The 17,127-nt window shown below is 42.1% G+C and overlaps 1 protein-coding gene across 3 annotated transcripts in view; it reads left to right on the plus strand.

Moving 5' to 3' along the window:
- LOC121930576 (TRIO and F-actin binding protein) overlaps nt 1-17,127 on the plus strand; it is a 90,157-nt gene that overhangs the window by 71,203 nt on the left and 1,827 nt on the right. The window contains exons 15-22 of one of the 3 annotated variants that reach the window (XM_042467095.1): nt 7-102; nt 1,424-1,465; nt 6,590-6,737; nt 9,155-9,266; nt 9,712-9,871; nt 11,230-11,337; nt 13,362-13,448; nt 14,149-14,302. In XM_042467095.1, coding sequence (XP_042323029.1) covers nt 7-102; nt 1,424-1,465; nt 6,590-6,737; nt 9,155-9,266; nt 9,712-9,871; nt 11,230-11,337; nt 13,362-13,448; nt 14,149-14,302 — 907 coding nt within the window. Of the gene's footprint in view, nt 1-6; nt 103-1,423; nt 1,466-6,589; nt 6,738-9,154; nt 9,267-9,711; nt 9,872-11,229; nt 11,338-13,361; nt 13,449-14,148; nt 14,311-17,127 lie in introns of those variants that run through there. The other 2 variants (XM_042467094.1, XM_042467096.1) reach the window with 2 other exon arrangements.

Below are 17,127 nucleotides of genomic sequence, written 5' to 3' on the forward strand. Positions count from 1 at the left end.
GCACAGGTCCAGGTTTTGAGGTCACAACTGGAGTCCTTGCGTGCCCAGAGTGAGGCCAAAGCTCAGAGAGATGGGAAGGTGCCTCGAGGCTACATCTCTCAGGTAATGGCATAGTCCAGTATCCTCTTTCTTATCCTGTCTCTGTTTTCCTATTCCCACCACAGTCCTCCCAACCATATATTAGGATTTGCTGGTACTGCATAGATACTGTTTCCATAGCAGCCTCAGATAAGATGCATCTGTAATCAATATTAATTATGTTTAGCTGCTGCATGCAAGGATTTCCCCACTTAGCACATGGTCAAAGCAATAAGCTTGGGGGGGGAGGGATAATCAGAAGATGAAACACGATTTTTAGTTTATGCTTATGTTATTCAGTTCCACACATGTCCCAAAATCCAAATTTTACATAAAAAACAAAGATGTTTCAGTTTACTCATACTCTAGGTTTTTTGAGTTGAGTTCTGTGTGGTGGTCTGGAAATGGAACTGTAGTGCACACAGTATTGAGGTTAATGGGATCCCCTTGGAGCCAAACTGCTTCTCCTTTGACACTGTGATGTAGTGGTTAGAGCAGGGGTAGGCAACCCTTTTGAGCTGGGGGCCGGGTTGCTGTCCCTCAGACAACTGGGGGGCCGAAGCCAAAAAATAAATAATTAAATAATTTTTTAAAAAATTAAATAAATAAATAAACCGGGACAAATGTAGGATGAAATTTTCAAATGGAGGGCACTTTTTAAATAAAAAATAGAGGATTTTGCTAATTTTTTAAAAAAATGTTAAGATAAATGCATGTTTCTGAGGCTTCTATAGACAATTGCCCCACCATGCCCCTCACGCGAGATGCCAAAGGCCCCGGCGGCAATCGGCGGCAGGACAAGGCTGGGGCCGGTCCCAAGGCCTCGCCGGGCCGCATCCGGCCCGCGGGCCGCAGGTTGCCTACCCCTGGGTTAGAGTGCTGGACTGGAATTTAGGAGAGCCAGGTTTGTGTCCGCACTTGAGCTATGAAACTGATTGGGTGGCCTTGGGCCATTCACACAAATTCAACTTGGCCTACCTTACAGGCTTGTGAGAAGGAGGAGGAGAAGGATAGTCATTATGGGAAAAGCTGGATGTAAATGGAAATAAAAATATTGTATATTTGACACACATAGTTCAACTGATGGTTGAGGAAATTTTAAAATACATTTACACATAAACTGGAAAACATTGAAAACCTCAAGGTTGCCGTGTGATTTCAATAAGTTTTGAAGTCTAGAACTTAACAGCAAACTCTAATTTGCTCTTGCCCAACATGGATCCTATCAAATGTTCTTGAGCTACGTATGACACACTGGTAATTACTATTATTATTACCATTATTGCTGTTATTACATTCACTACCACTTCTTTCTTTCTTTCCTTCCTTCTCTCTGTCTTCCTAGCCTTTTCCCAAAACCAGGACACAAGGTGGCTTACAAATTAAAGCAAGTACAATATCATTCAAATGTACCAAAAATAATACTAAATGGAATTAAAGTATAAACATTTTAAAACATGCAGTTAAAAATGTTAAAAAAGCAGTTTGGAAAGCACTCTTAAAAGCCCTTCCTTTAAAAACCTTAAGTTCTTGAAAATCTTATCAGAATTAAAAAAAAGTCTTTGCCTGCTGAAAGAAGGACAGCGAGAAAGGGATAGATGTAGAGTCCGGGAGCCTAGGCGTAGTCACTGAAAAAAAGTTATCACATATATACCCACTAATCATGGTGTGAAAGTAGTGGAAATGAAAGAACGGCCTCTCCGGATAATCTCAAAGCCCAGACAGGTTCATATGGAGAAATATGGTCTGTCAGCCTGAACCTGAAGTTCTCTGCTGGGGGTTCCCAGTGATGAGAGTTGTTTGCAAATGGAACAGGAACTGATTGACACTCAGGCCTGTTACAGACGGACTCTAGTACAGACTGGGTCCGTATTAGGGTTAGAAAGGGGCGTCCCTTCTGGACACCCTTAACCCTAATACTGACCGAGTCCGTACAAAATGGCGGCACCTGTTCCACATGGGGGACGCCATCTTTATGTAGCGGATGTGCTGTGTCCGCACGTCACGCGGTGCATATGACGCTGCGAATGCGGCATTGGCGCCTCGCGGCATCATATCCACACCACAAAGAGAAGCGCCATTTTGGCACTTCTTATTTGCAGCGCGGAGGAGCCTTGCGGTTTGGACGCTGGGGCTCCTCCGAGCTGCAAATGGTGGCGGCGGCAGACCGCCCCTTCTGGGCGGTCTGTAACGCACCTCAGTTACTACAGTGCACCCGCGCCATACGCGGCCTTGAGCATACGTGCTCAAGCCGCGGGGCGCGCACGGGGCGGAAGGGGCAGCGCGTACCATTCAATTGAATGGGTGCATGCACCCGTTGTGCGCCGCGCTGCTGCGCACAAGCCCCATTGTTTCCAATGGGGCTCGAGCATAGGCGGAATTCGCCTAACGCGGAGGGATCCGGAACGTATCCCCTGCGTAAGGCGAGGACAGACTGTAGATGTTTTTAAGCAGAGGATGTGCAGTCAACTCTTAGGGATTCTATAGTTGGTTTTGAGTCTCCATTAGAGAGGGAATAGAACTAGAATTGTTATCCAATTTAAAATTTGGTTATTCCTTTGGAACTCCATCACTTGTTATAGTTGTGAACAAATATGTGCTCCAGTAACTGGAGGTAGGAGTCTTTCCAGACAAGCTTGTAGGAAGCAGATGAAGTCTACATGCATTAGCGTTTGCCAAAGGGGGAGTCAGTACTGTTGCCCTGACTTTTTACAGCTTATTTAACAGCTAAGTACAATTTGCTTGAGTGGCATTTTTTTTCAACTATGTCTCTGTTCTACAACTTCTCTTGTTGTCGTTAAAAAGCAGTTGGCTAGCTGGTTGCCGACAAAATTCAGAAATAGATATGCTGTATGCCAGTACATGGTGCTTACATGAGGACACACACACCCCTCCCCACTGAGGCTACTGGGGAGAAGAGTGGCTGGATCCCCTTCTTGCCCTTTTCTGGTAATAGATTTCTATTTTGTCCAAAGTTGTCAGTGATTGTGTTCAAATAAATAAATATCAGTGCAGTATGTCACATAACCAGCTTGAGTGCCTTCCTGTCTGCAAGTACTGTATGTAAAGGAAGTTACTTGTCTGCACACACTTTTACTAGCACATTACTTGTCTCAGGGTGCCATGATCCAAATCTGGAAAGCTGTTCTTAGTAGCACAGTGTTGCTTGACTTGTGCAAGTGAATGAAAGGCAAAGAATTGGGGGGGGGGGGTAGACATGGTAGACTCTCCATGCAAGGATGTTGTTGGTAGGGAGTCTTGGTTCACACCAGAATACAGGAAGAGTCACTATACAACTTAGGGACAACATTTTTCCTTTGCCAGGAAGTTGGTATCTAGGTCACAAATGACTTTTGGTCGGCTGTTGCCCATCTTGAGATAAAAATTGCTGTCTTCTGGGACAGAAGAATATCCTTTTAGATTTTCTTATCTCAGAGTTCTGTGCTGCCTGGCCAGCACAGTGATTGCATTACATAAGAGATCTAGTAATTTTTTAAAATTGTTAATGAAACTTCCAGTGTTAAGAATAATACCTGAGAGGAAGGAGTATAAAAGCCCGATCTTGGACAGTTTACTTTATTGGGACTACAGCTCCCAGAACCTGTTGGTCAGAATGTTCCAAGTAGCTTTTTTTACCTGTGACTGAGGCCATTCCTGTGTTTGTTGCCTAAACTAGTGCTAAGATTGCCTTCTGTAATTTGGCTGTTTGGCTTTGAAGCAAGTTGTCATGTGGTTGCAGTCAGGCAGTTAATGGATGAAATCTTTTCTTTATACAAATTAGCTTAGTCTAAACACTTGCATGTTATTAACTGTCTCATTACTGACAAGGATCTATTAGCTATATTTGGATGTAACACTAAACAGGGAGGAGGCAACCTCTTCAAGTTGCAGGGTCCTTTGGAGGTCCTTTGATGGTGGTGATGCTGAAATTCAATGGGCAAGTACATCGGCAGGAGTGTGGTCTGTAAGACTCCAGACCAGAGTGTTTCACAGGGTTCCAGAAATGAGGTTGAAGAGAGGAGGGACGTAGGGAATAGAAGGAAACTTTTTGCTGCTGTGGAAAAGGAATGGCAATGTGGCAGCAGTGCCAGTTTTGTTCTGATCAAGAGCCCACTGCTGATTTTGCTTGCAGCGGAAAGCATAGGCACAAAAGCAGCTTGGAGAGCTCCAAGCAACCCACAAGCCATGTGTTATTTGCCTCTGCAGTAAACCATGGTTTAGTGTTGTGAGTTGAGACATAATGAGCCCCAGATTACTCAGCCTACCCTTGCATGGTTGTCAGAAGAAGATCAGAATCTTCAGCTTTAGATTTATAGTAGGCTCTCCACATTTGCTGTGGTTAGGGACACAGGATCCCAGTGAAAGTGGAAAAAACACAAATAAAAATGCAATTTATTTTACCTGAGGGAACACCTCTCTAGGAATCTCTTAAATCCTCTAGCACAAACCTATGGTCAACATGTACCTGAAGTTGACCAATAGAGCTGTGCTAGAAAATGTACAAATGTCAATACAAATATTCTCTCTACGAATCTTTTAAGTTCTCCAGCATGACTTCTGGTGAACATGGATCATAGGCTTGCTGAAAGACCTAGAGTTTCCTTAGAGAAGAATATATTAATCAAATCCATGACTACTCAAATCCGCAAAAGTCAGATCTGCAAATGTGGAGGGCCAACTGTACTTCAAACAGATGTGATTCAAACCTGGAATACCCCTGGTGAATCTTAACTGTGATTAGTACTGACAAGCCAATTTCATGAACTATAGTTACAATTTGATTTGTTTCAACCAACAATAATTGCGATGAACTACAGTTTGTCCATTTTTTGGACAACATGATAAGCTGTGATTAAACTAAAGTGGAAGTAAAAGCTACTGAAGAACCCTCTTAATGGGAGGGGCCCCAGCGGACATGAGGCTGAGTTTTGCTGTTGCTCATTTTTATAATTCTGAGCTATGGTTTGGCACTGTGTCTAAACCACAATTTAGAAAGATTATGCTTTTGGGACTGTAAATCGCAGATCTCCCAACTAGTATGTCCAACTGACAGTGGTCCAAACAGGGCTATATTAAGAGGTTTGAGATATCTAAACATAGTTAGATATTAACTGAGTCGTACTTAGTCTATCACTGATCAAAGGAATCTGAATCCTAAATACAAAATGGAAAACAAAATACAGTTAGTGTTACTGAGGGTAATAGCAAAAACAGGATTCATTTCTACACTGGGGTGCACAACTTGGCACAGACTATCAAAAATGCCAAGAAGTAGTAGTGGTGGTGGTAGTAGTATTGTATAGGTATGAATACTAGCACACATATTAGTTTTTAAAAAGAAGATGGAAAAATCCTTGTAAAGAACCAGGATGTCTTGGTTTGGGAGATTGTTTTGTTTTTAGCAGTTTTTTGCTCATTGGAGGTATGGTTCTCTCAGTTAGCCCTCACAGAATTGCTTTGTCCAGCCTTTCTTAACCCAGGGTCCTCTAGATGATATATATATTCCGGTAAGTCTTAACCAGAAGGCTGAGTGGTCTGGGATGGTGGGATTTGTAGTTCAAAATACCTGGAGAAGCCATCAGGTTGGGCTGCAAAGCTGTTAGCGCTTTTCTTTCTTTATGTGATGAGAAATTCCTGTTGCTTTTCTGAGATTCTTTATTTTCCGTACGCCTCCACATGGTGATCAGAGATATAGCAATTGGAATGGAGAGATGGTAAGTCAACTTCTGCGTATGGCTTTCTCTCAGTCCCACCACCATCATTGGCACACTTGGTGAGGACAGTTCAGAAAGTCTTCTTGGTGGCTGCTTCCAGACTGTGGAATTCCCTTCCACGGGAAGTTAGGTTGTTCCCCATCTCCAGTCTTTTTCCAGCATCCGACAAAGACTTTTCTCTTTACCCAAGCCTTTGATCGCTAACTGCCTGTTGCAGAAGGTTTTTTTTAATTGGAGTGTGTTGTATTTGTGTATGTATTTTTATCATATTTTAACAGCCTTTTTAAAATGTTTGAATTAATGTTTTTATGTGATTGTTTGTTTAATTGCTTTCTAATTTTTGAATAATCCATTGCTTTAAGTGTATTTAGTTTTAACGCATGTTGTGATCCCTCCTCAGGTCCCATATTGGAGAAAGGCAGGATAGAAATTAATTAAGACAGGAATTGTTCTCTTTTTCTGACATTTTCGTATCAGTCATGCCCCTCCGCCCACAAGTAACCTAACAAGTTGTATTCCAAGTATTATAGCAGGTAACAGCAACAAATTACCTTTCCAACACTACAAAAAGAAATGGGAATAACTACCTTTTTAAAAATTAATTTTCAAGCTGCTGGCATACATAGCCACCTGAAAGTTTTGTATGCAAGTTGTTTGTGTCTTAGTTTGCCAAACCCAAATACAGTCCCCAAGTTTCTTTTAGTTCTTTCCTCCAAAGCTAGCAATTAGAATGCCAACCAGCTTTTTATTCTCCTTTCTTTCTCTTCTCCCACCTCCTCCACAACTGTATCTGGTAGGAGGCCTGTGAACACAGTTTAGCAGAGATGGAAACTTCCCACCAGCAAGTCATGGCAGAGATGCGACGGCATCACCAGAGAGAAATGGAACGGTTGCAGTTGGAGAAAGAACGGCTTCTGTCTGAAGAGGCAGCTGCCACAGCTGCAGGTAGAAACTACTCTGTGTGTCCTTGTGTGAATGTGGAGAGTTCTCTTTTCCTTGCACATCTCTTTTTAAAAAGATAAATGCTGTACTGAAACCAGTCTCCTCTGGCTAGGAAATAAACCTGAGCTAGTGTGGTGTAGTGGTTGAGTGGCAGACCACATGGGAAGATCTAGATTCAAATTCTACTGAGTGATTTTGGAGCCAAGCAACTTCTCTCAGCCTAACCCTACTTCACAAGGTTGCTTGAAGATGACAAAGACAGGTCTACCTCTAAATGTGCTTTTAGGATTTTTATTATCATTTGTTCGATAATTATGCATCACTGTTAATGTATATTATGTGCAATATAATTATTTCATTTAGTGTGCCTATAAGAATGTTGTGTATGTAAGAATATACATATTATTAGTATTACTTCTGTTATAAAAATCACTGCCATATATGATTTGGTACATACTTGTAGTGTATCAGCAGCAGTGAAGATCTGGCCCTCCAGATATGTATGGACTACAACCCCTATCAACCCTGACTTAATCATGCTAGCTAGGGTTAATGAGAGTTGCCCAGGAACACCTGTACTCCATTTTCCTCACCCAAGTATATATGTGTGTACTCACATACACAGCATATGACTTTATATACATTACATAATGTATAGAAATATATGCTGCTCATGACATATACTCTGTGTGCCTTCAAATCATTTCTGACTTATGGCAACCCTACCACAGGGTTTTCTTGGCAAGATTTATTTAGAGGAGGTTTTCCTTTGTCTTCCTCTGAGGTTGACATGCCCAAAGTCACTCAGTAAGTTTCCATGGCCAAACAGGGATTTGAACTCTGGTCCCCAGAGTCATAAACCAATGCTCAAACCACTACACCAAGCTGGCTCATAGAATCATAGAGTTGGAAGAGACCGCACGGGCCATCCAGTCCAACCCCCTGCTATGCAGGAAATCCAAATCAAAGCATTCCCAACAGATGGTCATCTAGCCTCTGCTTAAAGACCTCCAAGGAAGGAGACTCCACTACACTCCGAGGGAGTGTGTTCCACTGTCGAACAGCCCTTACTGTCAGGAAGTTCTTCCTAATGTTGAGGTAGAATCTCTTTTCCTGTAGCTTGCATCCATTGTTCCGGGTCCTGTTCTCTGGAGCAGCAGAAAACAAGCTTGCTCCTTCCTCAACATCCTTTCAAATATTTAAACAGGACTATCATATCACCTCTTAACCTTCTCTTCTCCAGGCTAAACATCCCCAGCTCCCTGAGTCATTCCTCATAGGGCATGGTTTCCAGACCTTTCACCATTTTAGTCGCTCTCCTTTGGACACACTCCAGTTTCTCCACATCCTTTTTGAATTGTGGTGCCCAGAACTGGACACAATATTCCAGGTGGGGCCTGACCAGAGCAGAATACAGTGACACTATTACTTCTTTTGATCTAGACACTATACTTTTATTGATGCAGCCTAAAATTTCATTGGCCTTTTTAGCTGCCGCATCGCACTGTTGACTCATGTTCAACTTGTAGTCTACTTGGACTCCCAGATCCCTTTCACATGTAGTTTCATTCAGCCAAGTGTCCCCCATCCTATATCTGTGCATTTTATTTTTCCACCCTAAGTGCAGTACCTTACAATTCTCTGTGTTGAATTTCATTTTGTTAGCTTTGGCCCAGCTTTCTAGTCTATTCAGGTCATTTTGAATGTTGATCCTGTCCTCTGGAGTATGTATTAGCTATTCCTCCTAATTTGGTGTCATCTGTAAATTTGATAAGTATGCTCCCAATTCTGTCATCCAGGTCATTGATAAAGATGCTGAATAACACTGGGCCCAGGACAGAGCCCTGTGGGACCCCACTGGTCACTTCCCTCCAGGATGAAAAGGTGCCATTGTTGAGCACCCTTTGGGTTCGGCCAGTCAACCAATTACAAATCCATGTAACAGTTACTTTGTCTAGCCCACATTTTACAAGCTTGTTTGCAAGAATGTCATGGGAAACCTTGTCAAAGGCCTTACTGAAATCAAGATATACTATATCAACAGCATACTGAACAGACATAATTGGATTTGGTCCACTAGACCATTGAACTTAAGAAGCTGCCATATCTAGAACATTGGCCCATTTAGATTTTTGTTATCTGTTCTCACTGACAACAGCTATCATGGCTTCCCATAGAAAGCCTTTCTTATCTACCTGCAACATGAGCCTTTGACCTGGAAAAGCCAGGAACTGAAGTTGGGATCATGTATATCCAGGCATGTGTGTTCTGCTAAATTGTTCCCCACATCAAGGAACCATATGTTCTTCTGATAGTTTGAAAGCAGTAAGAGGGACTGTGCACTCCAGTTTAGCAAATGTCATATGCCTTTTTTTTCATCTTTCCCCTCTTCTCTCACTTTCTTCCTGGTTTTGTTCTAGCAATTGAAGCACTGAAGAAGGCACACAGAGACGAACTGAACAAAGAGCTGGGCAGAACACGCAGTTTCCAGAAGGGAGGTTCAGATGCTGATATACTCCAGCAGCAGCATCAGTAAGCAATTATTCTGGAATGTCCCTTTCCCTCCTTTCTCACCGTTCATTTACAGCACTATGATTCCATTTTAACTGCCATGGTTCCATCCCATGGAATCTTGGGATTCACAGTTTAGGGAGGGGTGTTCAGAATTCCCATCCAGAGAACTCTAAGGCTTCACCAAACTATAAAAGCCTGGATTCCATTGAATGCAGTCGTGACTGTTGAATTGAAATTGTGGTGCTGTAATTGTGTAGTGTGAAAGGGGCCCTGAACACTTCCATCACCTGTCCAGAACTGTCCTTTGGCCAAGACAATTTCTGTAGCCCACAAGATATACTAGCAGAGAAGATTGTCTTGGGCATAAAAAATGGTGGTGTGGGATGGTGGAGATAAACAGTGTCTGCATCAGGAACTGCAATAAATGAGACCTCTTGCTAACAAATTCTGACCTCTGCTGCAGGTCTGATGTAGATTCCCTGAAGCGGGAACTGCAGGTCCTTTCAGAGCAGTATTCCCAGAAGTGCCTGGAGATTGGGGACCTAGTACACAAGGCAGAAGAGCAGGAACAAATGCTTCAGCACTGCCAACAAGAGGGGAAAGAGCTGCTGCGGCAAAACCAGGCAAGTGACTCATTACTCCAAGGGCAGGAAATAAAGAGGGAAATGAACAGCTGCTTTGAGGTACCTCTTGGTTCAAGTCACCTGAACAGTTTTCATCCATCTCCTGATGATAAGAAATTGATCCAAAACTTGTTTTTTCACCTCCCCCCCACCACTAACCAGTTCTTATTCCTGGCAACATTTTAAAAGTAATTAATTATTATTACTGATTGCAGCACTGAATAAGATAAGTCATGTTGCTTGGTTTTACATTATTTTTGAATATTAAAGTAATTTTAACATTACTAGAAATTTTACTTGCACAGTAAAGTGACTCTATTTCTACACATGTTAGTTTGAAATGTGATTCTTTTGTGACCTTGGCGTGTTACAGACCGCCCAAAACGGGTGGTCTCATGCCACTGCCGGTTGCTGCGTCCAGGAACTGCAGCAACCAAACCGCGCGGTTCTCGGGCGCAGCAAGAAAGAAGCGCCAAAATGGCACTTCTTCCTGCACCCTGGAAGTGGCGCTGTGAGGCATGCACTCGCGGAGTCACTTCCGCCACGCGACGTCTGCGACATCAAAATGGCGGCAACCATCTGTATAGGGTGCCGCCATTTTGATGCACTCGTTCCGCGCGAGGGCAAGGCATGTCAGGAAGCGCCACCCCTCGTGCGTAACAACGGCGCTTCATGAGCCCGTCTGTAACACGCCCTTATTATGAAGAACAATAACTTTTAATAGTGTTTATAACTCTTTACTTCCTAGCTCTGATTATAATAAATAAAGATGGTGGCACAGAAAATAGTGATGAGGCAGTAGTGTATGGGAAGAAGGTCTTTATGTGGAGGAAGGGAATGAGGACTGTTGTGAATATGTGTGAATTCTTTTACAGTGGACCCTTCTTATATGCAGGGGATCTGTTCTGGACACACACACACACCTGCATACGGGGGAGAAAAGTATGCTCAAATCCCATTGTTTTTTGTGGCAGCACACACACCATTTTATCCTTCTGGGCTTGCCACACGTGTAAACTCAGGTCTGCATATATCAAGTGCGCACATGGCGTGGGTGTGCTTGTATAGTGTTAAATCCATCAAAAACTGTTCATGATTCTGGCCTAACTTACTGTCAAGAAGCTGTTGCTGTGCTATAATCCTGAATGCTTTTGACAAAAAAAAATCACAACAGTTAGATGTCATGTTTTGAATGCATAAGATTCTGAAGTAAAAAATGGACGCAAAAACAGCATGAGCCAAATTAAAGCCGAAGATAGAATGAGAAAGGCTTGGGAAAATGGACTTTACAAGATGTTAGTGTGTTCCCTGCTAGATTTAAACAAGTCAATGTTCACTTTTGTTGTCTTTGTCCCCAGGAGTTACAGAGGCGACTATCAGAGGAGATTGGCCAGTTGCGCACTTTCATCGCAGCACAGGCCTCAAGCACTTCACACAACAATGAAAGGAGCTCTTGTGAATTAGAGGTGAAAAATGAAAAGAAATGTTCTTGGAACCTGCTTGGAGTAATTCTATAATTGAAGAGACATTAGAGGGGAAAAGAGAATAATTTGATCTGGTTTTCATCAAAGTCTAGCTTAGACTATAGTTCAGAGTTGAAGAATCCTGGGTTTGTGAGCTGGATGCAAGCCCACTGTTGTCTCTAATCATTGATCAGAGATAAGAGGCTGTTAGAAGCAAGGAACAGAACTCTTTTTTTGGGGGGGGGGGGCAGAGATGCAGTTGCACTGAGAATACCTGAGTAGCCATGCATGAAATTCTGTTCTGGAATGCATGAAGGAGAAACATCCAGTGTGGTAACAATTACATCAAGCTCTGTGCTTTAGCCTCACCCTTAACCCTATCCACTACTGGAGGAATGTTGCCCCAAGACCCTTGCAAAATTGGAATTTGGCTCTCATGCAAATAGTCCTAGTTATGACCTTGCTAAGTTTCCTTTCCCCGATAAGTGAAACTTAATGGATACAGAAAGGACTGCAAGCATTTATACACTAAAAGTGCTTGGAGAAAACAGAGTCATATATTCACAGAGTAAGAAAGTGTTATATCCAATATAGTGTAGCCCATGGACCACATCTGGTCTTTGAGCCTCACTTTCATGCTTCCACCAGCCCAACTGGTGACCATCCCCAGCATTCAGTTCTTAATTTTTTAAAAAATGTTTCCTACCAATCTGGGGATGAAGAACAACTGGAAACTGGTGGCAAATGCAGCAAGTTTCTTCTCCCATTCACCCCCAAATCTGCCCAAATAACCTGAAAAGTTTTTTTTAAAAAAGGCCAAGCAATCAGAAGTCATGTGTCATCACTTCTGGTGCACTTAAAACATCACATGGATCCTTGGACCTACCAGTTATTCACTTCCTTCCATAGTCAGTTTACTATCTAGTGAAACTTGTGTAAGCTATGATGAGGAAAAGCATGCAAAATAAAACACATTCAACTTCTAACTTGATTTGTCCTAGGTATTGTGAAAATAGATGAATCTAAAAGTAATTGTTTATTTTGTCAAACAGAAATGCCTTTTCCCATAAAAAGAAGCTTAAATCTGGAGTCAAGTGTACAATTTCGTGCCCTTTGCACAATTCTTTTAACCTGTACAACCAACTATGTAGGGAAAAGAACTCAGCTTAGATTGGCTACTTGTAGAGCTACTGAACACAAAGTTTGTACTGAAAGGCTAACAATATGCAAAACTAATTTATGATGAATTTAAAACATAGTATTAGATGCACTTATGGTGCCTGTGTCTGATGTGAGTAGGATTTGCCTCTGGCTCCCTTTCCTCTTTCCACCAACTGTAAAATGCCTGTGTGAAGAAGCCTCAGGTCTATGCTACTCTACTTGAGATGGATTATTTTCTGAATCTGATTGAACTCCCTCAAGCTGCAAGAGTTGTTGTTTGGCCTTCAAGTTGCTTCAGACTTATGGTGACCCTAAGACAAACTATCATGGGGGTATCTTATCAAGGTATGTTTGGAAGGGGTTGTCATTGCCTTCCTCTAAGGGTAAAAGTATATGACTTGCTCAAGGTCAGCCAGTGGATTTTCATGGCTGTGTGGAGATACAAACCCTGGTCTCCCATGGTTCTGGTCCCAACACTTAAACGAATACTTAAACCAATACTGTCTTTATCAATGGTTTAGTTAGTACAAAGTGAGGAGGCATCACAAAGCTTAGTAATACTGGACAGAAAAGGTCATAATCCAATGCTGAAACCACTGCACTATGCTACCTCTCAACGAGAATACTTATCAATATATTATAAATCACTAGACTTGTGCATACAGAATTGCATATTCCAACTCTCATTTTCTGCCAGATGGCATTTCAACATAACATGCTGTGCAGGAGACCTAGACATTTTGGACTTCACTGTTTGTCTGTAACGATGTAAAATTTCTTTTACTTACTGCAGCTGTCTCTCCCTTGGCAGATACTCAGGAATCAAACCATTCTTTTAATACCTCTTTTCTTGCCCTTCTCTGCAGGTGTTGCTCCGAGTGAAGGAGAACGAGCTACAGTACCTGAAAGAAGAAGTACAATGTCTTAGAGATGAAATCCAAATGATGCAAAAGGTAGATTCTGAAGAGCAGTCAGATTTATTCATCTTAAAGAGAAAAGACGAATGGAAAACCTGTTGCCCTCTGGATGATGATGGACTCAGACACCCATCATTCCTGTGCATGATAATTAGGGGCTGTGGTATTAGTCCAGAAACATTTACAGGGCCACACAATTCTCATCTCTGTCTCAGAGGGAGGCATAAAGGACCAATTACATAGTCTTCTACTGTTGTAGAGTGTTCTTTGAACCCTTTGTGTTAACTGCATCTTACTTCCCTTCTGCATCATCAGTCAGCTTGTCAATGCAAAAATAAACCTCTATCTTGCATTCATATTCTCAGGTTCCATTTTTCTGTGCTGTAGGACTGAAAATCTACAGTTTTCAGGAAATTTCAAGCTTTTAGTCTTGGCTCAGAGTAATGCAAGGGAATGTGTAAGGTACCCTAGCAGCCTCAAATTCCATGCTTCCATAGTCATCATTGTACATGGGGAGCATGTGGCTCTCCAGATGTTGTTTGACTGCACTGCCTCTCACTATTGATTATTCTGGCTAAGGCTGCTGTCCAACAATATCTGGTGTGGGATGGGAGGAATCTCACATTCTCTATCCCTGATACAGATGTTCCCTAGAAAAAGCAATTCAAGCCAGATCTCTTTTGTCCAAAAGTAAATATTAACACCAGGGTGATGAATCCTTCCTTATTCTCTTCAGGATAAGAGGTTTGCATCAGGAAAATACCAGGATGTTTATGCAGAACTGAACCACATCAAGCGGCGGTCAGAGCGAGAGATTGAGCAGCTGAAGGAGCACCTGCGCCTGGCCATGGCAGCCCTCCAAGAGAAAGAGATGATGCACAACAGTATTGGCAAGTAGAGGAGTGGGATGAAGGGTAAAGCTAAACTGACCAGTTGAGGGGAAGAATTTTGAATGCTATTTTTCCCATCTGTGTCAGAGTAGACACCTCTGTTTGCTACTTTCCAGTGATCAAAGCAATCTTGTCAAAAACCAAATTGCTTCAGGCAGAAAGTTTCTTAAATTCAATCTTCATTAACAGAGTTATCCCTACCATTTAGGCAAAGTTAACTTAGGGGCCATTCAGACTACCTTTTGCACTGAATTGTAACATGGATTAAAAGTAGAACATTCCCGCTGGTGCCAGTTTTTACACACCCAGATCAGGGTTTTGCACACCAGATCAAGGGCAGATCCCCCTTAGAGCGGATTTTCCAAAAGTGGATTTTTTTCCCCATTTCTTTTTGAAAAACCCGTTTCTTCCCTGCTGCCGGCAAATGTGAACTTGGCCCCGGTCATGATCTGGTCAAGTTCAGGGGAGGGATTCAAGTCAGATGGTGGGCAGAACATGCCTCCCCTCTCCCACCGGCTTTTTGCAAGCGGCTTTTGTAGGTTGTAGGACACGTCACCTTTGACGAAAGCGGAAGTGAATTTGATTGACAACAAAAGAGGCTCCATTTGAAAGCACTACTGCAAATGTGAACTTCAGCAGGGCAAATTGCATTGATCAAGATAAAGGGTAGTGGGAACTTCTTTCTGGGGAGATTCGGTACTGGCTTACCGAATTTGACCCGGTTCCATCCAGGGCAAATTCCCCAGTGAGAATGGAGAGCTAGGTGATAGATTTGGGGGTTGAGGCAGCAGGTGCAACTATTTTTCCTGAACTCCCAACCACTCTCCTTTGTTGGTGTACACAGTTGTGTATACCAAATAACTTGTCACAGGTCCTTTAAAGTAATCTTTTGCCTTGGAATCATAGATTTGAAATAATCATAGTTGGAAGAGACCTATAGGTTCAATAATCCATGGTCATATTGCTTGGGAAAATTTGGGAATTTATAGATTTAAAAAACCCCAAGAACTTTTCTCAGCTCTGGCATAGGATGGGTTGACATCTTACCTTTTTCCACAAGCAACAGCTGGTCAGCTCTGTGCATTTTTAAAACAAAAACAGAGCAACTATGTTGTTGACAGAATTCAAAGAATTCAATGTTAGTCTCGAAAATCAATATGCAGTGGGATCTTGCAGCACCTTTGAGACTAACTGAAATATAAAAGTTGGCCCAAATGCATCTGAGGAAGTAAGCTCAAGTCTACAAAATCCCTTGCTACCAACTTCTAGTTTCAGTTAGTCCCAAAGGTGCTGCCAGATATCTTTACATACTGTGTTGTTGATGAGGATCTCCCCAGTGCCATTCACTATGTTTTCTTCAGACACTGCACACATACAAAAAGTAGGAAGGACTGGTATGCTGACAGCCACTGGAGAAGCAGAGAGAAGTATAGAGAAATGGCAATTGGAAGGTAAAAAGCAGAAACCTTTAGACAGGGGTCTAAGCCAAGGGTGAAAAAACTATGGCCCATGGGCTGCATATAGCCCCTGGGAGCACAAGAAGAATTGACCCCATTTGCTGGAATTTTCCTTCCTACATTGTTAGTGTTCTGCTGCTGTTTATTTTGGCTTGTTATATAATGGATTAATGTATGTTTGTAATTATTTGTCTTCATTTGAAAGGCAAAGCAATGTACAAATGTTTGCTGCTGTGTGCCTTCAAGTAGTTTCACCCTAAGGCAAACCTTTCATGGGGTTTTCTAGGGCTGAGGGTGTGACTCACCCAAGGTCACCCAGTGGGTTTCCATAGCCAAGGGGGGAATCGAACCCATCTCCAGATTCCTAGATCTATGCTGAAACCACTACACCGTGCTGGCTATGGTATAAATATTTGTTTGTAGAAGACATTTAAAGCATTTTATTTCTTTTTTAACTTTTTAAACATTAACCTTTCTGTATTAGAGTCCCAAAGCAAACGCACAAACTGCAAGGCTGTTATAGGCATCCAGGCTCCTTGTAATGGACTGGAAACAAAACCACCCCCCACCACCTCTGCTTAGTTGTTTTCAATGTGCATGCTTGCATGTCCTGGTAAGACATGACTTCTTGCTAAAGCCATCGATTGGATGGTAGAGAATACAAAGGCAATGTCTTGGTTTTCCCCATTTCTGTTTTTTTTCTTCTTTTCCTACCACTTTTGTCAGCATTGGCAATAGGTAGAAAACCCACAGGCAGAAACAAACCATGATTTAGAGCTCAAATGTCATAACAATCCATAGTTTAGACAAACCAGAGTTTTGCAAACTTACTACAGACCATGGGTTCAGACTGGTTTGTGACTAGTTAACAAACCATGGCTTGTCAGCAGAGGCACATCACAAATGAAAATTCAGGAAACTACATCATGGCCTTTTCATGACATGCAGACATGAATGTTTTGCAGTAATATACAATCCCTAGAAAGTATGCATTCCAGTCTATTTTTGAAACCCAGAGAAACAAAACAGTGTTCCTGAGAACCTCCACTGTGCCATTCTCATATGAATGTAAGAGCAAGGTATGCAGAAATTGACATGAGGACTTGGCTCATTCCTGTATTAAGTGCTAGCATGGATTTTGTGTCTGCAGAAAATTATAGATAAAGTTAGGGCTGAAAAAATCACAGGTTTCTGGTAAACTAGGTAAATAACAATTTAACACTTTTGCCTAAAGATGTGAATACATTTTCTCAGTTCTTTCTAGTAGGAAAACCTTTTTTCCCCTTCTGTTTAGGGTTTAGGTATCTTAGGGAGTAATTTTTCTGAGGCTGCATGCCAGTGGTGGGTGAGAGTCAGGCCAGAGCCAAA

Source organism: Sceloporus undulatus, chromosome 5 (assembly GCF_019175285.1).
Source record: "Sceloporus undulatus isolate JIND9_A2432 ecotype Alabama chromosome 5, SceUnd_v1.1, whole genome shotgun sequence".
NCBI lineage: Eukaryota > Metazoa > Chordata > Lepidosauria > Squamata > Phrynosomatidae > Sceloporus > Sceloporus undulatus.